Source organism: Nerophis ophidion, linkage group LG28 (genome assembly GCF_033978795.1).
Source record: "Nerophis ophidion isolate RoL-2023_Sa linkage group LG28, RoL_Noph_v1.0, whole genome shotgun sequence".
NCBI lineage: Eukaryota > Metazoa > Chordata > Actinopteri > Syngnathiformes > Syngnathidae > Nerophis > Nerophis ophidion.
In genome coordinates, this window is record NC_084638.1 from 19144726 (window position 1) to 19160454 (window position 15729).

Sequence of the window (15729 nt, forward strand, 5' to 3'; positions counted from 1 at the left end):
AAGGAACTGTGTGTGAATGCTCCAATGCTGAAGTTGAACTGAAATGCTGAAAGAATATAGTATGAATGTAACAGTTTGAATGTTGGAATGGTTTGAATGTTGAAGAGTAGGAATTTCCAGGAAAACTGGAATTAGGTTTAAAACTTGCGAATATGTTAGTTTGAATGTCCAGGATGAGTGGAATGTGTTGATGTTGGAATGGTTTGAATAGGTTCATATCAATGGTAACTTCCTGGAAATTTGTGAATTTGGGGAAAAGCGGGATTTTTTGGAAAATGATGAAGAGCATGAACCAGTTGAATTGGTTAGTGTTGGAATTGTTTAAATCTGTCACGAAATGTTAAAGTAGTAACAGTTTTTTAATAAAAAAATGGCATTTCGGAATTTCGTGAAAATCGGGAATTTTTCAAATTCTTAAACCAACTTGTTTTTTGGTCCTGACTAAGAGGAATGTTTTGACAGTGGAACGGTTGAAATGGGTTGAACAATGTGAAAGAAGTCATCGCAATACAGAAGGTTGGAAATAAGGTTAGAAAAAAACAGGAATTCCTGGAAATGTGTTGAATGTGGAAACATGGTTGTTTGAATCTCCAGGATGAATTGAATGTGTTGAAGGTGGAAGGGTTTGAATTTGTTGAAAAATGTGGGAATTGTGGAAGTTTGAAAAATGGATAATACAGTGTATTATGAATGGGAAAATCCCCTAAGCACTGGGAACTCCAGGAAATCCGGGAATTTTTTAAATAAGTGTTGAAAGGGAGCACACAATTCCTGAACAGGCTGAATATTTAGAAGTTGTAGCGGTTTGTATCAGATCAAAAATGTGGGAGTGGTGGAACTTTAATTTCAACAGGAATTTCATGGAAATTTGAGAATTTCGGGGAAGCGGAATTTTATTGGAAAATGCTAAACATTGTGAATGTTCTAAATGAGTTGAAGTGTTGAAGTAGTCACATTTTTAATTGATAAATGGTATTATGTAATTCCTGGAATTTCGGGAAAACTGGGAGTTTTTCAAGTTCCAAAAACAACTTTCTTTTTTGTCCTGTTAAGAGGAATGATTTGACGGTGGAACGGTGGAAGTGGGTTGAAAAATGTTGAAGGAGTAGTGGCCATAAAAAAGGGTCAAAAAATGGTTTGAAAAAACGTGAATTCTAGGAATTCCTGGAATTTTTTAGAACTTGGAAAAATTAAAGTTTGAATTTCCAGGATTACTGAAATATGTCAAAGGTGGAATGGTTTGAATCGATTGAAAATGTGTAAATGGTTGAAGTTAGAACAATGGCCAATTCATTTTGAATGGGAAAAATTACTAAGCACTTATTTCTTCTCGTTTCAAGTTAGTTAAGCTATTAGCTTGCCCATCTTTTGTGTGTAACATGTTTAGCCTTGTTCTACTGTCCTTCAGTGATAATACTACTTGTAAGAAATGTAATGTATTTGCTGCAATGGAGGATGGTTGAACGTGTGATGTAAGAAGATAGTTAGCTGTCATGAAAACTAATTCCTCTAGTCGGCCAACTGAACATCAAAAATACAAATCAGCGGTTAAAAATCTGGATGTTTGGGGTCTTTGTGAGTGGAAACAATTGTATTATGTCCCATACTAAATCAGAGTTTTAAGGTTTGATGAACACGATGGCCTTGTCGTACGAAGTTTAGTTTCTACACAGTTTGGGGATTATAAGTATGTAAGTAAAAATGCATCTGTTGTTTTGTGTCAGTTTTGATCAAGTAAACTCCTATTTGTTAAACCTTTGTACAAGTTTAAAACAATCACAATGCTATTTTTTGTTAGCCTGTCAATGTGGTCGCCCATTGTATGTTAGCATTAAGCAAGCGGCGCAAAAGCCAAACTTAATCCTGTATGGTTGTATTGTGATGTGTCTTCTTCCATCCATTCATCCATGTTCTACCTCTTGTCCCTTTTCATTTATCCAGGGATGGGAATGAAGATTTACAAAATCAGCTGAATTTTTTTAATCCTAAAACACCGCTTAGGATGCATTTTCTGCTATTTTGAGTCAAGATCTAACAATAATCTCTTGATTAAAATTTCACATTTATTAGCAAATATTTTCATAAAAATGTATCATTTGATGAAATTTCTGCATACACGTTTACACATATATCAAATTCTTGCACACTTTTGGATTATAGACAAAAATAGGTCTACAAATGGATTACCACATTACTTCAGTTCACTTCACACATTTACTTGCTCGGAGAGCCCTAACATGAGCTTTCCTTGCAAATTTCTGAGCAGCCTGCATTTTCGTTTTGGTCTCGGCTTTTGTAGCTACTTTTTTGGATTTCACTGCCAACTTCTGACTCTAGTATTATATGCAAATTTATTTCAAATAAATTGTTAACTGGAATCAATAATGCGACTTTTTGAATTTCTGTAATTTCATAATATATTTTCACGTGGCTTTTTATATTTAGAAAAAGCCATTTATATTTCGCAAAGCAATTGGTTAATATTTAAAACAAACATGCGTATTTCGCAAGCAAAGATTTTTTAGCTAACCTCATTATTAACTACCCTGTCTGCAACTGAAGTGGGTTGTTTGGGTGGATCTTTCCTCTCGATGTCTACGGCAGTTGTCGATGTAAACAAAGGATGAAGTCTGTAAGGTTTGCTCACTTACGGTTGACATCCAAAAGTACCAGCTAGTGAAAAGTTTGTTTTCCTTGCTTCAAGTTGTTTCATATGTTTTTGGCGTTTCGCATGTACTTGCAAAGCCTTGAAACCTCGTTATCCATAGTCAATATTATCATGACACCACATGCAAGAAACTTTTCCGGGACGATCGATTTTCCGAATAAAATCGCCGAACAAAGTCGTAACTTCCTTCTTCCCAACAGTATCGGTGATTTCCCTTTCCATCCAGTCCCACCAAAACTTATTTTTGACATGTTTATCAATTTCTTTTACTCGTGAAGCGTCCTTTCTCTCGAGAACCGACATTGTTTACATTTGGAAAATGGCGGTAATGACGTCATCATTCATAACAGATGTCCTGATTGGTCACAACGAACATATCGACCAATCAACTACGGCGTAATATTATATTTCTCTCTGGCACTCACCGAGGGTGGATTTTCCCCTTTCCTCTCCCTTATCTCTCCTGCTTTGCTTCTTTGTTTTGTCTTGTCTTAACTTTCTTTTTGCCTCTTTTTGCACTGCTCTCCAAATCTAAACATTGGAACTATTTAACTGGCCTCAACGAAATTGACAATATATTGGGTTTGGGGGAACCTGCTGTCGTGACGAAGCGGTTGTTGCTGGACACACGACGGACTCTTGGGAGAAGGAGGGCCGCATGCCTGGCGACCCTTTTCTCTCGAGGACGTGAAGATATCCAACTATTCGGAATTATGACAACAGGACATCTGCTGATTGGAGTAAGTATTGCTCTGGTTTGTCGACAAATTGGAAATGCTGGCAGTCTTCAAAGGTAAACAGGTTCTAGGTGAGGGATCAGACAAAGAGCAGCTCGAAGACCTCTATGAAGAAGAAAAAAGATGGACCCAGATTTCCCTTGCCCGGACGCGGGTCACCGGGGCCCCCCTCTGGAGCCAGGCCCGGAGTTGGGGCACGATGGCGAGCGCCTGGTTCCCATGGGGCCCGGCCGGGCACAGCCCGAAGAGGCAACGTGGGTCACCCCTCCAATGGGCTCACCACCCATAGCAGGGGCCATAGAGGTCGGGTGCAATGTGAGCTGGGCGGCAGCCGAAGGCAGGGCACTTGGCGGTCCGATCCTCGGCTACAGAAGCTAGCTCTTGGGACGTGGAACGTCACCTCACTGGGGGGGAAGAGCCTGGGCTAGTGCGCGAAGTAGAGAAGTTCCGGCTGGATAGAGTCGGACTCACTTCGACGCACAGCAAGGGCTCTGGAACAACTTCTCTCGAGAGGGACTGGACCCTCTTCCACTCTGGCGTTGCCTACAGTGAGAGGCGACGGGCTGGGGTGGAAATTCTGGTTGCCCCCCGGCTTAAAGCCTGCACGTTGGAGTTCAACCCAGTGGACGAAAGGGTAGCCTCCCTCCGCCTTCGGGTAGGGGGACGGGTCTTGACTGTTGTTTGTGCTTACGCACCAAACAGCAGTTCAGAGTACCCACCATTTTTGGATACACTCGAGGGAGTACTGGAAAGTGCTCCCCCGGGTGATTCCCTTGTCCTACAGGGGGACTTCAACTTTCACGTTGGCAACAACAATGAAACCTGGAGAGGCGTGATTGGGAAGAATGGCCGCCCGGATCTGAACCCGAGTGGTGTTTTGTTATTGGACTTTTGTGCTCGCCACAATTTGTCCATTACAAACACCATGTTCAAACATAAAGGGTGTCCATATGTGCAATTGGCACCAGGACACTCTAGGCCGCTGTTCCATGATCGACTTTGTAGTTGTGTCATCGGATTTGCGGCCTTATGTTTTGGACACTCGGGTGAAGAGAGGGGCGGAGCTTTCTACCGATCACCACCTTGTGGTGAGTTGGCTGCGATGGTGGGGGAGGATGCCGGACCGACCTGGCAGGCCCAAACGCATTGTGAGGGTCTGCTGGGAACGTCTGGCAGAGTCTCCTGTCAGAGAAAATTTAAATTCCCACCTCCGGAAGAACTTCGAACATGTCACGAGGGAGGTGCTGGACATCGAGTCCGAGTGGACCATGTTCCGCACCTCTATTGTCGAGGCGGCACATCGGAGCTGTGGCCGCAAGGTAGTTGGTGCCTGTCGGGGCGGCAATCCTAAAACCCCTTGGTGAACACCAGCGGTAAGGGATGCCGTCAAGCTGAAGAAAGAGTCCTATCGGGTCCTTTTGGCTCATAGGACTCCGGAGGCAGTGGACAGGTACCGACAGGCCAAGCGGTGTGCGGCTTCAGCGGTCGCTGAGGCAAAAACTCGGACATGGGAGGAGTTCGGGGAAGCCATGGAAAACAACTTCCGGACGGCTTCGAAGCGATTCTGGACCACCGTCCGCCGCCTCAGGAAGGGGAAGCAGTGCACTATCAACACCGTGTATGGTGCGGATGGTGTTCTGCTGACCTCAACTGCGGATGTTGTGGATAGGTGGAAGGAATACTTCGTAGACCTCCTCAATCCCACCAACACGTCTTCCTATGAGGAAGCAGTGCCTGGGGAATCTGTGGTGGACTCTCCTATTTCTGGGGCTGAGGTCGCTGAGGTAGTTAAAAAGCTCCCCGGTGGCAAGGCCCCGGGGGGGGGACGAGATCCGCCCGGAGTTCCTTAAGGCTCTGGATGCTGTGGGGCTGTCTTGGTTGACAAGACTCTGCAGCATCGCGTGGACATCGGGGGCGGTACCTCTGAATTGGCAGACCGGGGTGGTGGTTCCTCTCTTTAAGAAGGGGGACCGGAGGGTGTGTTCCAACTATCGTGGGATCACACTCCTCAGCCTTCCCGGTAAGGTTTATTCAAGTGTACTGGAGAGGAGGCTACGTCGGATAGTCGAACCTCGGATTCAGGAGGAGCAGTGTGGTTTCCGTCCTGGTCGTGGAACTGTGGACCAGCTCTATACTCTCGGCAGGGTTCTTGAGGGTGCATGGGAGTTTGCCCAACCAGTCTACATGTGCTTTGTGGACTTGGAGAAGGCATTCGACCGTGTCCCTCGGGAAGTCCTGTGGGGAGCGCTCAGAGAGTATGGGGTATCGGACTGTCTTATTGTGGCGGTCCGCTCCCTGTATGATCAGTGCCAGAGCTTGGTCCGCGTTGCCGGCAGTAAGTCGAACACATTTCCAGTGAGGGCTGGACTCCGCCAAGGCTGTCCTTTGTCACCGATTCTGTTCATAACTTTTATGGACAGAATTTCTAGGCGCAGTCAAGGCGTTGAGGGGTTCCGGTTTGGTGGCCGCAGGATTAGGTCTCTGCTTTTTGCAAATGATGTGGTCCTGATGGCTTCATCTGACCGAGATCTTCAGCTCTCACTGGATCGGTTTGCAGCCGAGTGTGAAGCGACCGGAATGAGAATCAGCACCTCCAAGTCCGAGTCCATGGTTCTCGCCTGGAAAAGGTTGGAGTGCCATCTCCGGGTTGGGGAGGAGACCCTGCCCCAAGTGGAGGAGTTCAAGTACCTAGGAGTCTTATTCACGAGTGAGGGAAGTGTGGATCGTGAGATCGACAGGCGGATCGGTGCGGCGTCTTCAGTAATGCGGACGTTTTACCGATCCGTTCTGGTGAAGAAGGAGCTGAACCGGAAGGCAAAGCTCTCAATTTACCGGTCGATCTACGTTCCCATCCTCACCTATGGTCATGAGCTTTGGGTCATGACCGAAAGGATAAGATCACGGGTACAAGCGGCCGAAATGAGTTTCCTCCGCCGTGTGGCGGGGCTCTCCCTTAGAGATAGGGTGAGAAGCTCTGCCATCCGGGAGGAAATCAAAGTAAAGCCGCTGCTCCTCCACATCGAGAGGAGCCAGATGAGGTGGTTCGGGCATCTGGTCAGGATGCCACCCGAACGCCTCCCTAGGGAGGTGTTTAGGGCACGTCCAACCGGTAGGAGGCCACGGGGAAGACCCAGGACACGTTGGGAAGACTATGTCTCCCGGCTGGCCTGGGAACACCTCGGGATACCCCGGGAAGAGCTAGACGAAGTGGCTGGGGAAAGGGAAGTCTGGGTTTTCCTGCTTAGGCTGTTGCCCCCGCGACCCGACCTCGGATAAGCGGAAGAAGATGGATGGATGGATGATAAAATCTTTAAACTATTTTAAAAATGTTATCCTAATTAAAACTGTATCCTCCAGTTTGTGGCTATTATAATGCATATTTCATGAGGATATGCATTTTACAGCATGTTTTAAAGAGATTGCATTTAAAAAAAATTACTTCTGGGTATATTATATTGATCAACTAATTCTTATTTAGGAGGCTTAGTGAGCGGAATAGAGGCACTCACATTGACTCCATTGTTAGAATTAGGATAGTTAAGGTTTTGCTAACATTTGTTTAGGAATTAGAATACATAAAAAATAAAAACATGTTATAATCTTACATAAGGATTGTGAATGATAGGCATAGTTAAAAAACAAACAAACAATCAGATCCCCTTTGATCATTTTTCTACATCCTGTTTGGTGCTGTGGTGAAAGTGACAAAATAAATACATGTCAGGAAAAATGGATGGCAAACTTTTTAAAACCTGGTTAAAGATTGTTGGCGGTAAACCCAGAGAGGCATGTGTGTGTTATAAGATGATGTTAGAATTAGCTTTATTATTTAGGTTTAGTGGGCCCCGTCATGGGGGCCGCTCCCGGACCAACTCTGACTTGTTCCACCACTGGTCATTGTGATTATATTATATATTCCAAATGCCATGTTCTTGTTATTAGTCAAATATCAAATGAGTAAACATTTGAAAGTAATAAGTAAACAAACCTCTTTTGTGTAACACAACTTGATGTTTCGTGAAAAGAGCGTCCAGTAGTTGATTGTTCTCCTCTTTTGTTCTAGAAAGTTCAGCCTCGTATTCTGCTATCATTCTTTCTAACACTACAAATATTTCTTCAACGGCAGCAGTTAGTCGCTGATCCACCAACGCTCTCAACATTTGTAATGTAGACATTTTCACACAATCACAACACTTTACTCTCACACTTGATCTCTACTTAGCGATGTGTTGATAACGTCTGTGTCTTCTGTTAGCAGCTAACAAGCTAAGCTAACTAGCGAGCTAAGCTAACTAACAAGTAAAGATAGCACGAGTGCACAGTGCTTCTAGCGCGTTGAGACGACTTTATCCTTTACTAAATAATCAAAGATGTATTTTATACGACGTAAATATTTCAAACTGGAGAACAAATAATAATACTGACTTATTAGCGTCCTGCTCGCGGCTTTCTGCGTCGATGTGCTTTCACGACAGTTGGCACACTTGACGTTACAAGGCAGTACTGCTCTGTTCTGCTGCCTTCTTTTTTTTAATAAACCTTTATTAATAAAACTGCAACATATACAAAGAATCGATAAATAATAATAATCAAAATAAGTACAAAACAGTGCAAATCAGCGCCAGGGGGTTGTAAACTCAATAATGTAACTAAAATAGAATGATGTAGCAGATTTGAGCTTTATCGAGCTATTACCATTGCAGTACAAAGTCATCATTGTTTTACAGAAATAATTACCGAAGCCAAATTTGTTAAGCGTCTTGAAGATACATTCATGTGACAATCGCCGCTTTATTTTATCTTCGTCCACTCGGTTGTGACGTTATTCCCAGCTTCCGGCGTAAACGGAAAGTAGCAGAACAGAGCAGTCCTAACTTGTGAAAGCACTTCGACGCAGAAAGCCGCGAGCAGGACGCTAAGTCAGCCTTATTATTTGTTCTCCAGTTTGAAATATATACGTCATATAAAATACATCTTTGATTCTTTATTTAAGAACATAGTCGCCTCGCACTGTGCCGCTTCTCGTGCTACCTTTGCTTGTTAGTTAGCTTAGCTCGCTAGTTAGCTTAGCTTGTTAGCTGCTAACAGAAGACACAGAAGTTATCAACTCATCGCTAAGTAGAGATCAAGTGTGAGAGTAAAGTGTTGTGATTGTGTGAAAATGTCTACATTACAAATGTTGAGAGCGTTGGTGGATCAGCGACTAACTGCTGCCGTTGAAGAAATATGTGTAGTGTTAGAAATAACGATAGCAGAATACGAGACAGAACTTTCCAGAGCAAAGGAGGAAAACTATCAACTACTGGACGTTCTTTTCAAGAAACATCAAGTTGTGTTACACAGAACAGGTTTGTTTAATTCTTACTCTCACATCTTTACTAACTTTATATTTGATTAATAACAAGAACATGCCATTTGGAATATATAATATAATCACAATGACCAGTGGTAAAGCAAGTCAGAGCTGGGCCGGGGGTGGCCCCCATGACGGGGCCCCCTAAACCAAAATAATAAAGCTATTTCTACTATCATCTTATAACATACACATGCCTCTCTGGGTTTACCGCCAACAATATTTGACCAGGTTTTAAATTGTTTCCCAGCCATCAATTTTTGCTGAAATTTGCTTTTTCCTGACATGTATTTATGTTCTCACTTTCACCACAGCATCAGCCCGTTCACAGGATGTAGAAAAGTTATCAAAGGGGATCAGATTTTCTTTAACTTTGCCTACCATGCACATCCCTAATGTAAGACAATAACATGTTTTTGTTTTTTATGTAATCTAATTCCTAAACAAATATTAGCAAAACCTTAACTATCCTAATTCCAACATTGGAGTCAATGGGAGCACCTTCATTCCGCTCACTAAGCCCCCTAAATAAGAATTAGTTGATCAATATAATATACCCAGAATGCTATCTCTTTAAAAAATGCTGTAAAAATGCATATCCTCAGGAAATATGCCTTACAATAGCCACAAACTGGAGGATATATTTTTACTTAGGATAACATTATAAAAATAGTTTAAAGGTTTTATGGAATTTTCCAGGGTGTACCCCGCCTTCCCCCCCGTTTGATTGATTGATTGAGACTTTTATTAGTAGATTGCACAGTGCAGTACATATTCGGTACAATTGACCACTAAATGGTAACACCATTCAGGTGTTTTTTAAACAGGTTTTTCAACTTGTTTAAGTCGGGGTCCACGTTAATCAATTCATGATAAATGAAAAGGGACAAGAAGTAGAAAATGGATAGATGGATGGAAGAAGACACATCACAATACAACCATACAGGATCAAAGTTGGCTTTTGCGCCGCTTGCTTAATGATATCATACAATGGACGACCACACTGACAGGCTAAAAAAAATTAGCACTATGATCTTTTTTAACTTGTACAAAGAATAGGAGTTCAGTTGAACAAAACTGACAAGACAACAGATGCAGTTTTACTTATATACATATATTCACCAAACTGTGTAGAAACTAAACTTCGTACTACTAGGCCATCATGTTCATCAAACCTTAAAACTCTGATTTAGTATGGGACATAATACATTAGTTTCCACTCACAAAGACCCCAAACATCCAGATTTTTAATCACTGATTTGTATTTTTGATGTTCAGTTGGCCGACCAGAGGAATTAGTTTTCATGAGAGCTAACTGTATCTTCTTACATCACACCTTCAACCATCCTCCATTGCAGCAAATATATTACATTTCTTACAAGTAGTATTATCACTGAAGGACAGTAGGACAAGGCTAAACATGTTACACACAAAGTACGGGCGAGCTAATAGCTAAACTAGCTTGAAACGAGAAGAAATAAGTGTTTCGTAATTTTTCCCATTCAAAATGAATTGGCCATTTTTCTAACTTCAACTATTTTCACATTTTCAATCAATTCAAACCATTCCACCTTCAACATATTTCAGTAATCCTGGACATTCAAACTATCATTTTTCCAACTTCTAAAAAATTTCAGGAATTCCCAGAATTCATGGTTTTCAAACCCTTTTTTAACCCTTTATTCTAGCGACTACTCATTCCACATTTTTCAACCCACTTCCACCGTTCCACCTTCAAATCATTCCTCTTAATCGGGTCAAAAAACAAAGTTGTTTTTGGAAATTGAAAAACATCCTGGTTTTCTCAAAATTCCAGGAATTCCATAATACCATTTATCAATTAGAAATGTTGCTACTTCAACACTTCAACTCATTTAGAACATTCACACTGTTTAGCATTTTCCAATGAAATTCCGCTTTCCCGAAATTATAAAATTTCTATGAAATTCCTTTTGAAATTAAAGTTGCACCACTCCCACATTTTTGATGTGATACAAACCGCTCCAACTTCTAAATATTCAGCCTGTTCAGGAATTGTGTGCTCCCTTTCAACACTTATTTAAGAAATTCACGGATTTCCTGGAATTCCCAGTGTTTATGGCATTTTCCCAATTAAAATATACTGTATTATCCATTTTTCAAATTTCCCCAATTCCCACATTTTTCAACCAATTCAAACCATTCCACCTTCAACACATTCAATTCATCCTGAAAATTCAAACAACCATGTTTCCACGTTCAACGCATTTACAGGAATTACTCCTTTTTTCTAACCTTATTTCCAGTCTTCTTTAGTGCGGTGACTCCTTTTACATTGTTCAACCCATTTCCACCGTTCAACTGTCAAAACATTCCTCTTAGTCAGGGCAATAAACTAAGTTGGTTTAAGAACTTGAAAAATTCCCGGTTTTCACAAAATTCCGTAATACCATTTTTCAATTAAAAAACTGTTACTACTTCAACATTTCTTGACCATTTTAAACAATTTTAACACCAACTCATTCAACTCATTCATGATGTTAATCATTTTCAAATAAACCCCGCTTTTCCCAAAATTCCCAAATTTCCAGGAAGTTACCATGAATGAATGAAATAAGTTTATTTCCATCATATTATCAATCAAATCTATCAACCATTTTATGTGATCAGTTTTACAGTACATGTTATATGTATAAAATAATGCACATTTACACACGAAAGAAAAGAAAAAGAATGACCAAAAAAGGAATAGGCTGAAGCCAAAGCTTATATTTGCCTATCCTATACCTTCTGTATTGAAATGAATTGGACATTTTTCCAGGTTGCACAATTCCCACATTTTTCAACCTATTCAAACCATTCCACATCAACTTTGAATGTCCATCCTGGACATTCAAAGTAACACTTTCCCAAGTTCTAAACGAAATTCCCATTTTCCTGGAAATTCCAACTCTCCAACATTCAAGCCATTCCAACATTCAAACTATTCTTACATTCATACTACATTCTGTCAGCATTTCAGTTCAACTTCAGCATTGCAGCATTCCCACACAATTCCTTCAGGAATTGCTACATCTAGTTATTATTATTATTATTATTATTAATTGTAGCTTACCTCATTGAATGTGTGGACTACATGAATGATGCCTTCTCAGTTTTCACTGTAACGCAATTTGAGTGTCTAGAAAACGCACTAAATTATTCAAATTAATTGTTACCATTATTAATAAGGTAAACAAGTTATCTTTTGAAGGAGTAGTCAGTAATCTGATTACTTCTTTCTAGTTTAACTGTGGCGACACTATCTAAATGAAAGCAAAACAGATGTGTTTTTTTTGGCCAACATGTTGACTACTTTTGTTTTCTTAGAGTAGACATATCTCTAAAGATGAATGTGAAAATAATGTAATTATTGTCCACCAGCAGGGGGAGCTCATCACTAGTACTACTGCGTGGAGGCTGGCATGTGGTACGTTATTTCCTGTGTGTGTATGACTTATTCAGAGGGAGAACAGCACACTAGTATGGATTGCAGGAATTAAATTTAGGATGTTTTTATATGATTAAGGTGGATTGGGCGTTAGCCTGGCAAGGCATTGCCCTGAAGGTCTTCTTCATGTGTCAGCTGGAAGTACACTGACTGCTGTGAGGGGAAACTGATGAGATTGTGAGATCATATGTTGGTGCAGGACAATGTTTCATGTGACTGAGCAAAGCTGGACTGTCTGTTTTCTCCTGTCCCGCAGACCTCGAAGAAGAACCTCTACCTCATGAGCAGGAGGTGGAACCACAATGTCCCTATGGACATGAGGAAGAAGAGGTTCCACATTCCCAACACATTAAAGAGGGAGGGCAAGAGCCACAGTCCCCCCACATTAAAAAGGAAGCAGCAGAACACAGCATCAGTCATGAAGGAGAGCACATTGAAGGACTGGAGGAGTTCCCAGTGACTGGTGTCCCTGTGAAGAGTGAAGATGATGAGGTCAAAGGTGAAAGTGAGGAGAGGGGAGGGGGGGAGCCTCCAAGCAGCAGCTCAACACAACACATGACAACAGAAGCTGATGGAGACCACTGTGGAGGATCACAAGCAGACAAGCTCTTAGCTCCACTATCAGATAGTGAGGACACAACGTCACACTCTCCTGACACTGATGATGAAGACTCTAAAGATGATAAGACATGTCACACTGACAACACTCACTTCACATGTTCTCTCTGTGACAAAACCTTTAAATACTGTCGTAATCGGAAAAGACACATGAGAACACACACTGGAGAAAACCCTTTTACCTGTTCACTTTGTAGTAAAGGATTTGCGCAAAGTCACAATTTGAAAGTGCACATGAGAACACACACTGGTGAAAAACCTTTCATCTGTTCAATCTGTGGTAAAGGTTTTACAGAAAGTCAGAATTTGAAAAGACACAACAGAACACACACTGGTGAAAAATCGCATTCCTGTTCAATCTGTTGCAAATATTTTGTACAAAGTCAACATTTGAAAGTACACATGAGAACACACACTGGTGAAAAACCTTTTTCCTGTTCAATGTGTGATAAAGGTTTCACACAAAATCACCATTTGAAAGAACACATGAGCACACACTCTGGTGAAAAACTGTTTTCCTGTGGTAAAAGTTTCACTCAAAATCAGTGTTTGAAAAGACACATGAGAACCCACACTGGTGAAAAAACATATTCCTGTTCAATCTGCAATAGAAGCTTTTGTGACCCATCAAACCTTATAAGACACATGAGAAGACACACAGGAGAGAAAGTGTTGAGTTGCAGTGTGTGTGGTGAAAGATTCTCTTCTAAGTACCAGTGTAAGAAACACAAGTGTGCTGGTGGGAACAGCAGCAGCAAATGAAACTGCAGGATTTTAAATAAACTGTCAAGACTTTAATTGTGACTTTCTAACAACATCAGCACATATAACATGTGTGACATTGTTGTTTGTGTAACAATATTTTTAATATGCTTCTACATTTATATAATAGATATTTTATATTGGTGCTTTTTTAGTCAAGTACATGCATTAATATGCAACATTGTGTACCTTTATCAAATTGGAACAGAACAATTTGAAAAGGTGAGAGTAAACAGTGCAATACATATTTTACATACAGTAAACATGTGTATATATATTCATCAGACAATTTTAGACTTATTCTATTCTGTTTTCATAGGTGTTTGAAATATTGAAGTGTTACATATTTTTATTTGTAATTGTTAATGATCCCATAGATTAGCACCTTTTATATGTTATACATATGAACTGGTTCACATCTGAAACATCTTCTGGACCACTTCAGGAAGCTTATTATTATTTACTTTGTACATCATTTGAACAGTTGTCTTTTATACAATTTAAAAATGTGTGACTTTATGAATCATTTGTTGGGTCTCTATAATCCATTTTATTAATGATCTTTAGTCCTCTCTTTTGTAATATGATGATTGTGTTATGATTGTTTTATTTGTATGTCCCCAGACCTTTATGCAATATAAAAGTGAGAGAAAAAGGCTGAATTGTTTGTGGAAGGATGGTTTTGTTTTACCAACTTACATTTGTGGATAATAAAAAAAATCCCATTACTGTTTTCTAAACATTTTTTCAGTTTAGTGTTTTCTTTTTCTTTTTAACGTCCCCAAAACAATACACATTTCAGAAGACAAGTGTGGAGTGTCAGGCAAAAGCCAATATTGTACATCATCCCACAGAGATTTACTTTGCATACATTCATAAAATAAAACGTTTTATTGTGTTTCCCTATCACAGAACGAGCAAGTGTTGTCTTCAACTGCGAAACAACATCCTAAAAATAATTTTAAGTGGTCAATTCTATTGTTTATTTCTTAAATTAACTCCTTTGCCTTTGGAAAAATGGAAACTTTCAAGTTATTTGTATTTTTTGTTTGTTTTGTTCCAGAAAAAATACAGCAAAGAAGAAATAGTAAATAGTTTTCTAATTTCAGAGTTTCAAATCTGTAATGTTGTGTCCATCCAACACAAACCCAGAAAGGTTAGAAAAGAGTCCTAAAAAAGATTATTTGTTTTATGTATAATATTTAAAACGAAAGCCTTTATAGAAGAAAAAAAATAGTTGTCTATTTGCAGGTTGTACTTTTTACACTCAATAAGTGCATCAGCGACCAAAAGCCTTTTGCAAACCATTGCTTTACAAAGATGGATTTGGTTCTCATTTTAATGCAACAACAATTCCATAGTGGAGTATTGTGTGTGATGAAGTTGTGTTTTTTTTCCAGTACAACAACACTTCCTGGCAGGGATGGGTACTGTTCACATTACAATCGATTTGGAACAAATTATAACTTTTCGATACTTTTGTGTTTAGGTTATTATTGATAACTTTTTTCCTTCTATTACATCTTGTTTTACTATCATAGTATCATTTATAAGTAAGTTTATATACAGTTTTTAAGTCCCATACACTAGATGGCAGTAGTGTAAATTCATAGTGTTTTTGGTTGCGCCCAAAAAAGTGTTAATACTGTAACTACTGTATATATTAAACACCAGCTGTTGGATTGTAACGTGCATTTGAGTTTTAGTTTTCATTAACTGATTTGGGGGCGTTTAATTCGTCATGAGAAATTGCTAATGCTAATCAGTAGCATGTCAATAGCAAAGCCAATGTATATTAGCATAAGGGAAGCACAACTTTGGGAAAAGTGGAGCCTTGCTTTACCTACGTTGTAACGTTTTTTTTGTGACTTTCTTTGTTGGCTTTGACAATTGCCAAATTTACATGAAGGTAGTTTGGCTTAGCATGCTCTCAGTGCTGCTGGAGTGATCGCCAAATGCCAAACAGAGGTCAAATGAGTTCCAAGTTGGATATTCAACAGACATTCAACATCCAGCCAGGCTGACTGTTTGTCCCTGGCCCTGAAAACTCATGCCGCGTCTGTCAGTCCCTGCTGATAAGTGCTTTAGTTGAAGGGACCATCAATAAGGTACTTGTCATTAG

General features: G+C 40.2%; 2 protein-coding genes across 14 annotated transcripts in view; one reads left to right on the forward strand and one right to left on the reverse strand.

Moving 5' to 3' along the window:
- LOC133545459 (zinc finger protein 239-like) overlaps positions 1 to 7920 on the reverse strand; it is a 27465-nt gene extending 19545 nt beyond the window's left edge. For 12 of the 13 annotated variants that reach the window (XR_009804839.1, XR_009804831.1, XR_009804835.1 and 9 more), the window contains exon 1: positions 7394 to 7889. Coding sequence is in view for 1 of the 13 variants with exons in the window: in XM_061891072.1 (XP_061747056.1) it covers positions 7394 to 7580 (187 nt within the window). In the remaining 12 variants the exon portion in view is untranslated. Of the gene's footprint in view, positions 1 to 7393 lie in introns of all 13 variants that reach the window. The other variant, XR_009804840.1, reaches the window with a different exon arrangement.
- A 749-nt stretch (positions 7921 to 8669) lies between these two features.
- On the forward strand, positions 8670 to 14269 carry LOC133545503 (gastrula zinc finger protein XlCGF8.2DB-like). The gene is made up of 3 exons (XM_061891161.1): positions 8670 to 8753; positions 12161 to 12206; positions 12484 to 14269. The coding sequence occupies exon 3, from the start codon at positions 12783 to 12785 to the stop codon at positions 13605 to 13607; it is 825 nt and encodes a 274-aa protein (XP_061747145.1). The 5' UTR covers positions 8670 to 8753; positions 12161 to 12206; positions 12484 to 12782; the 3' UTR covers positions 13608 to 14269.
- The last annotated feature ends 1460 nt before the right edge of the window (positions 14270 to 15729 follow it).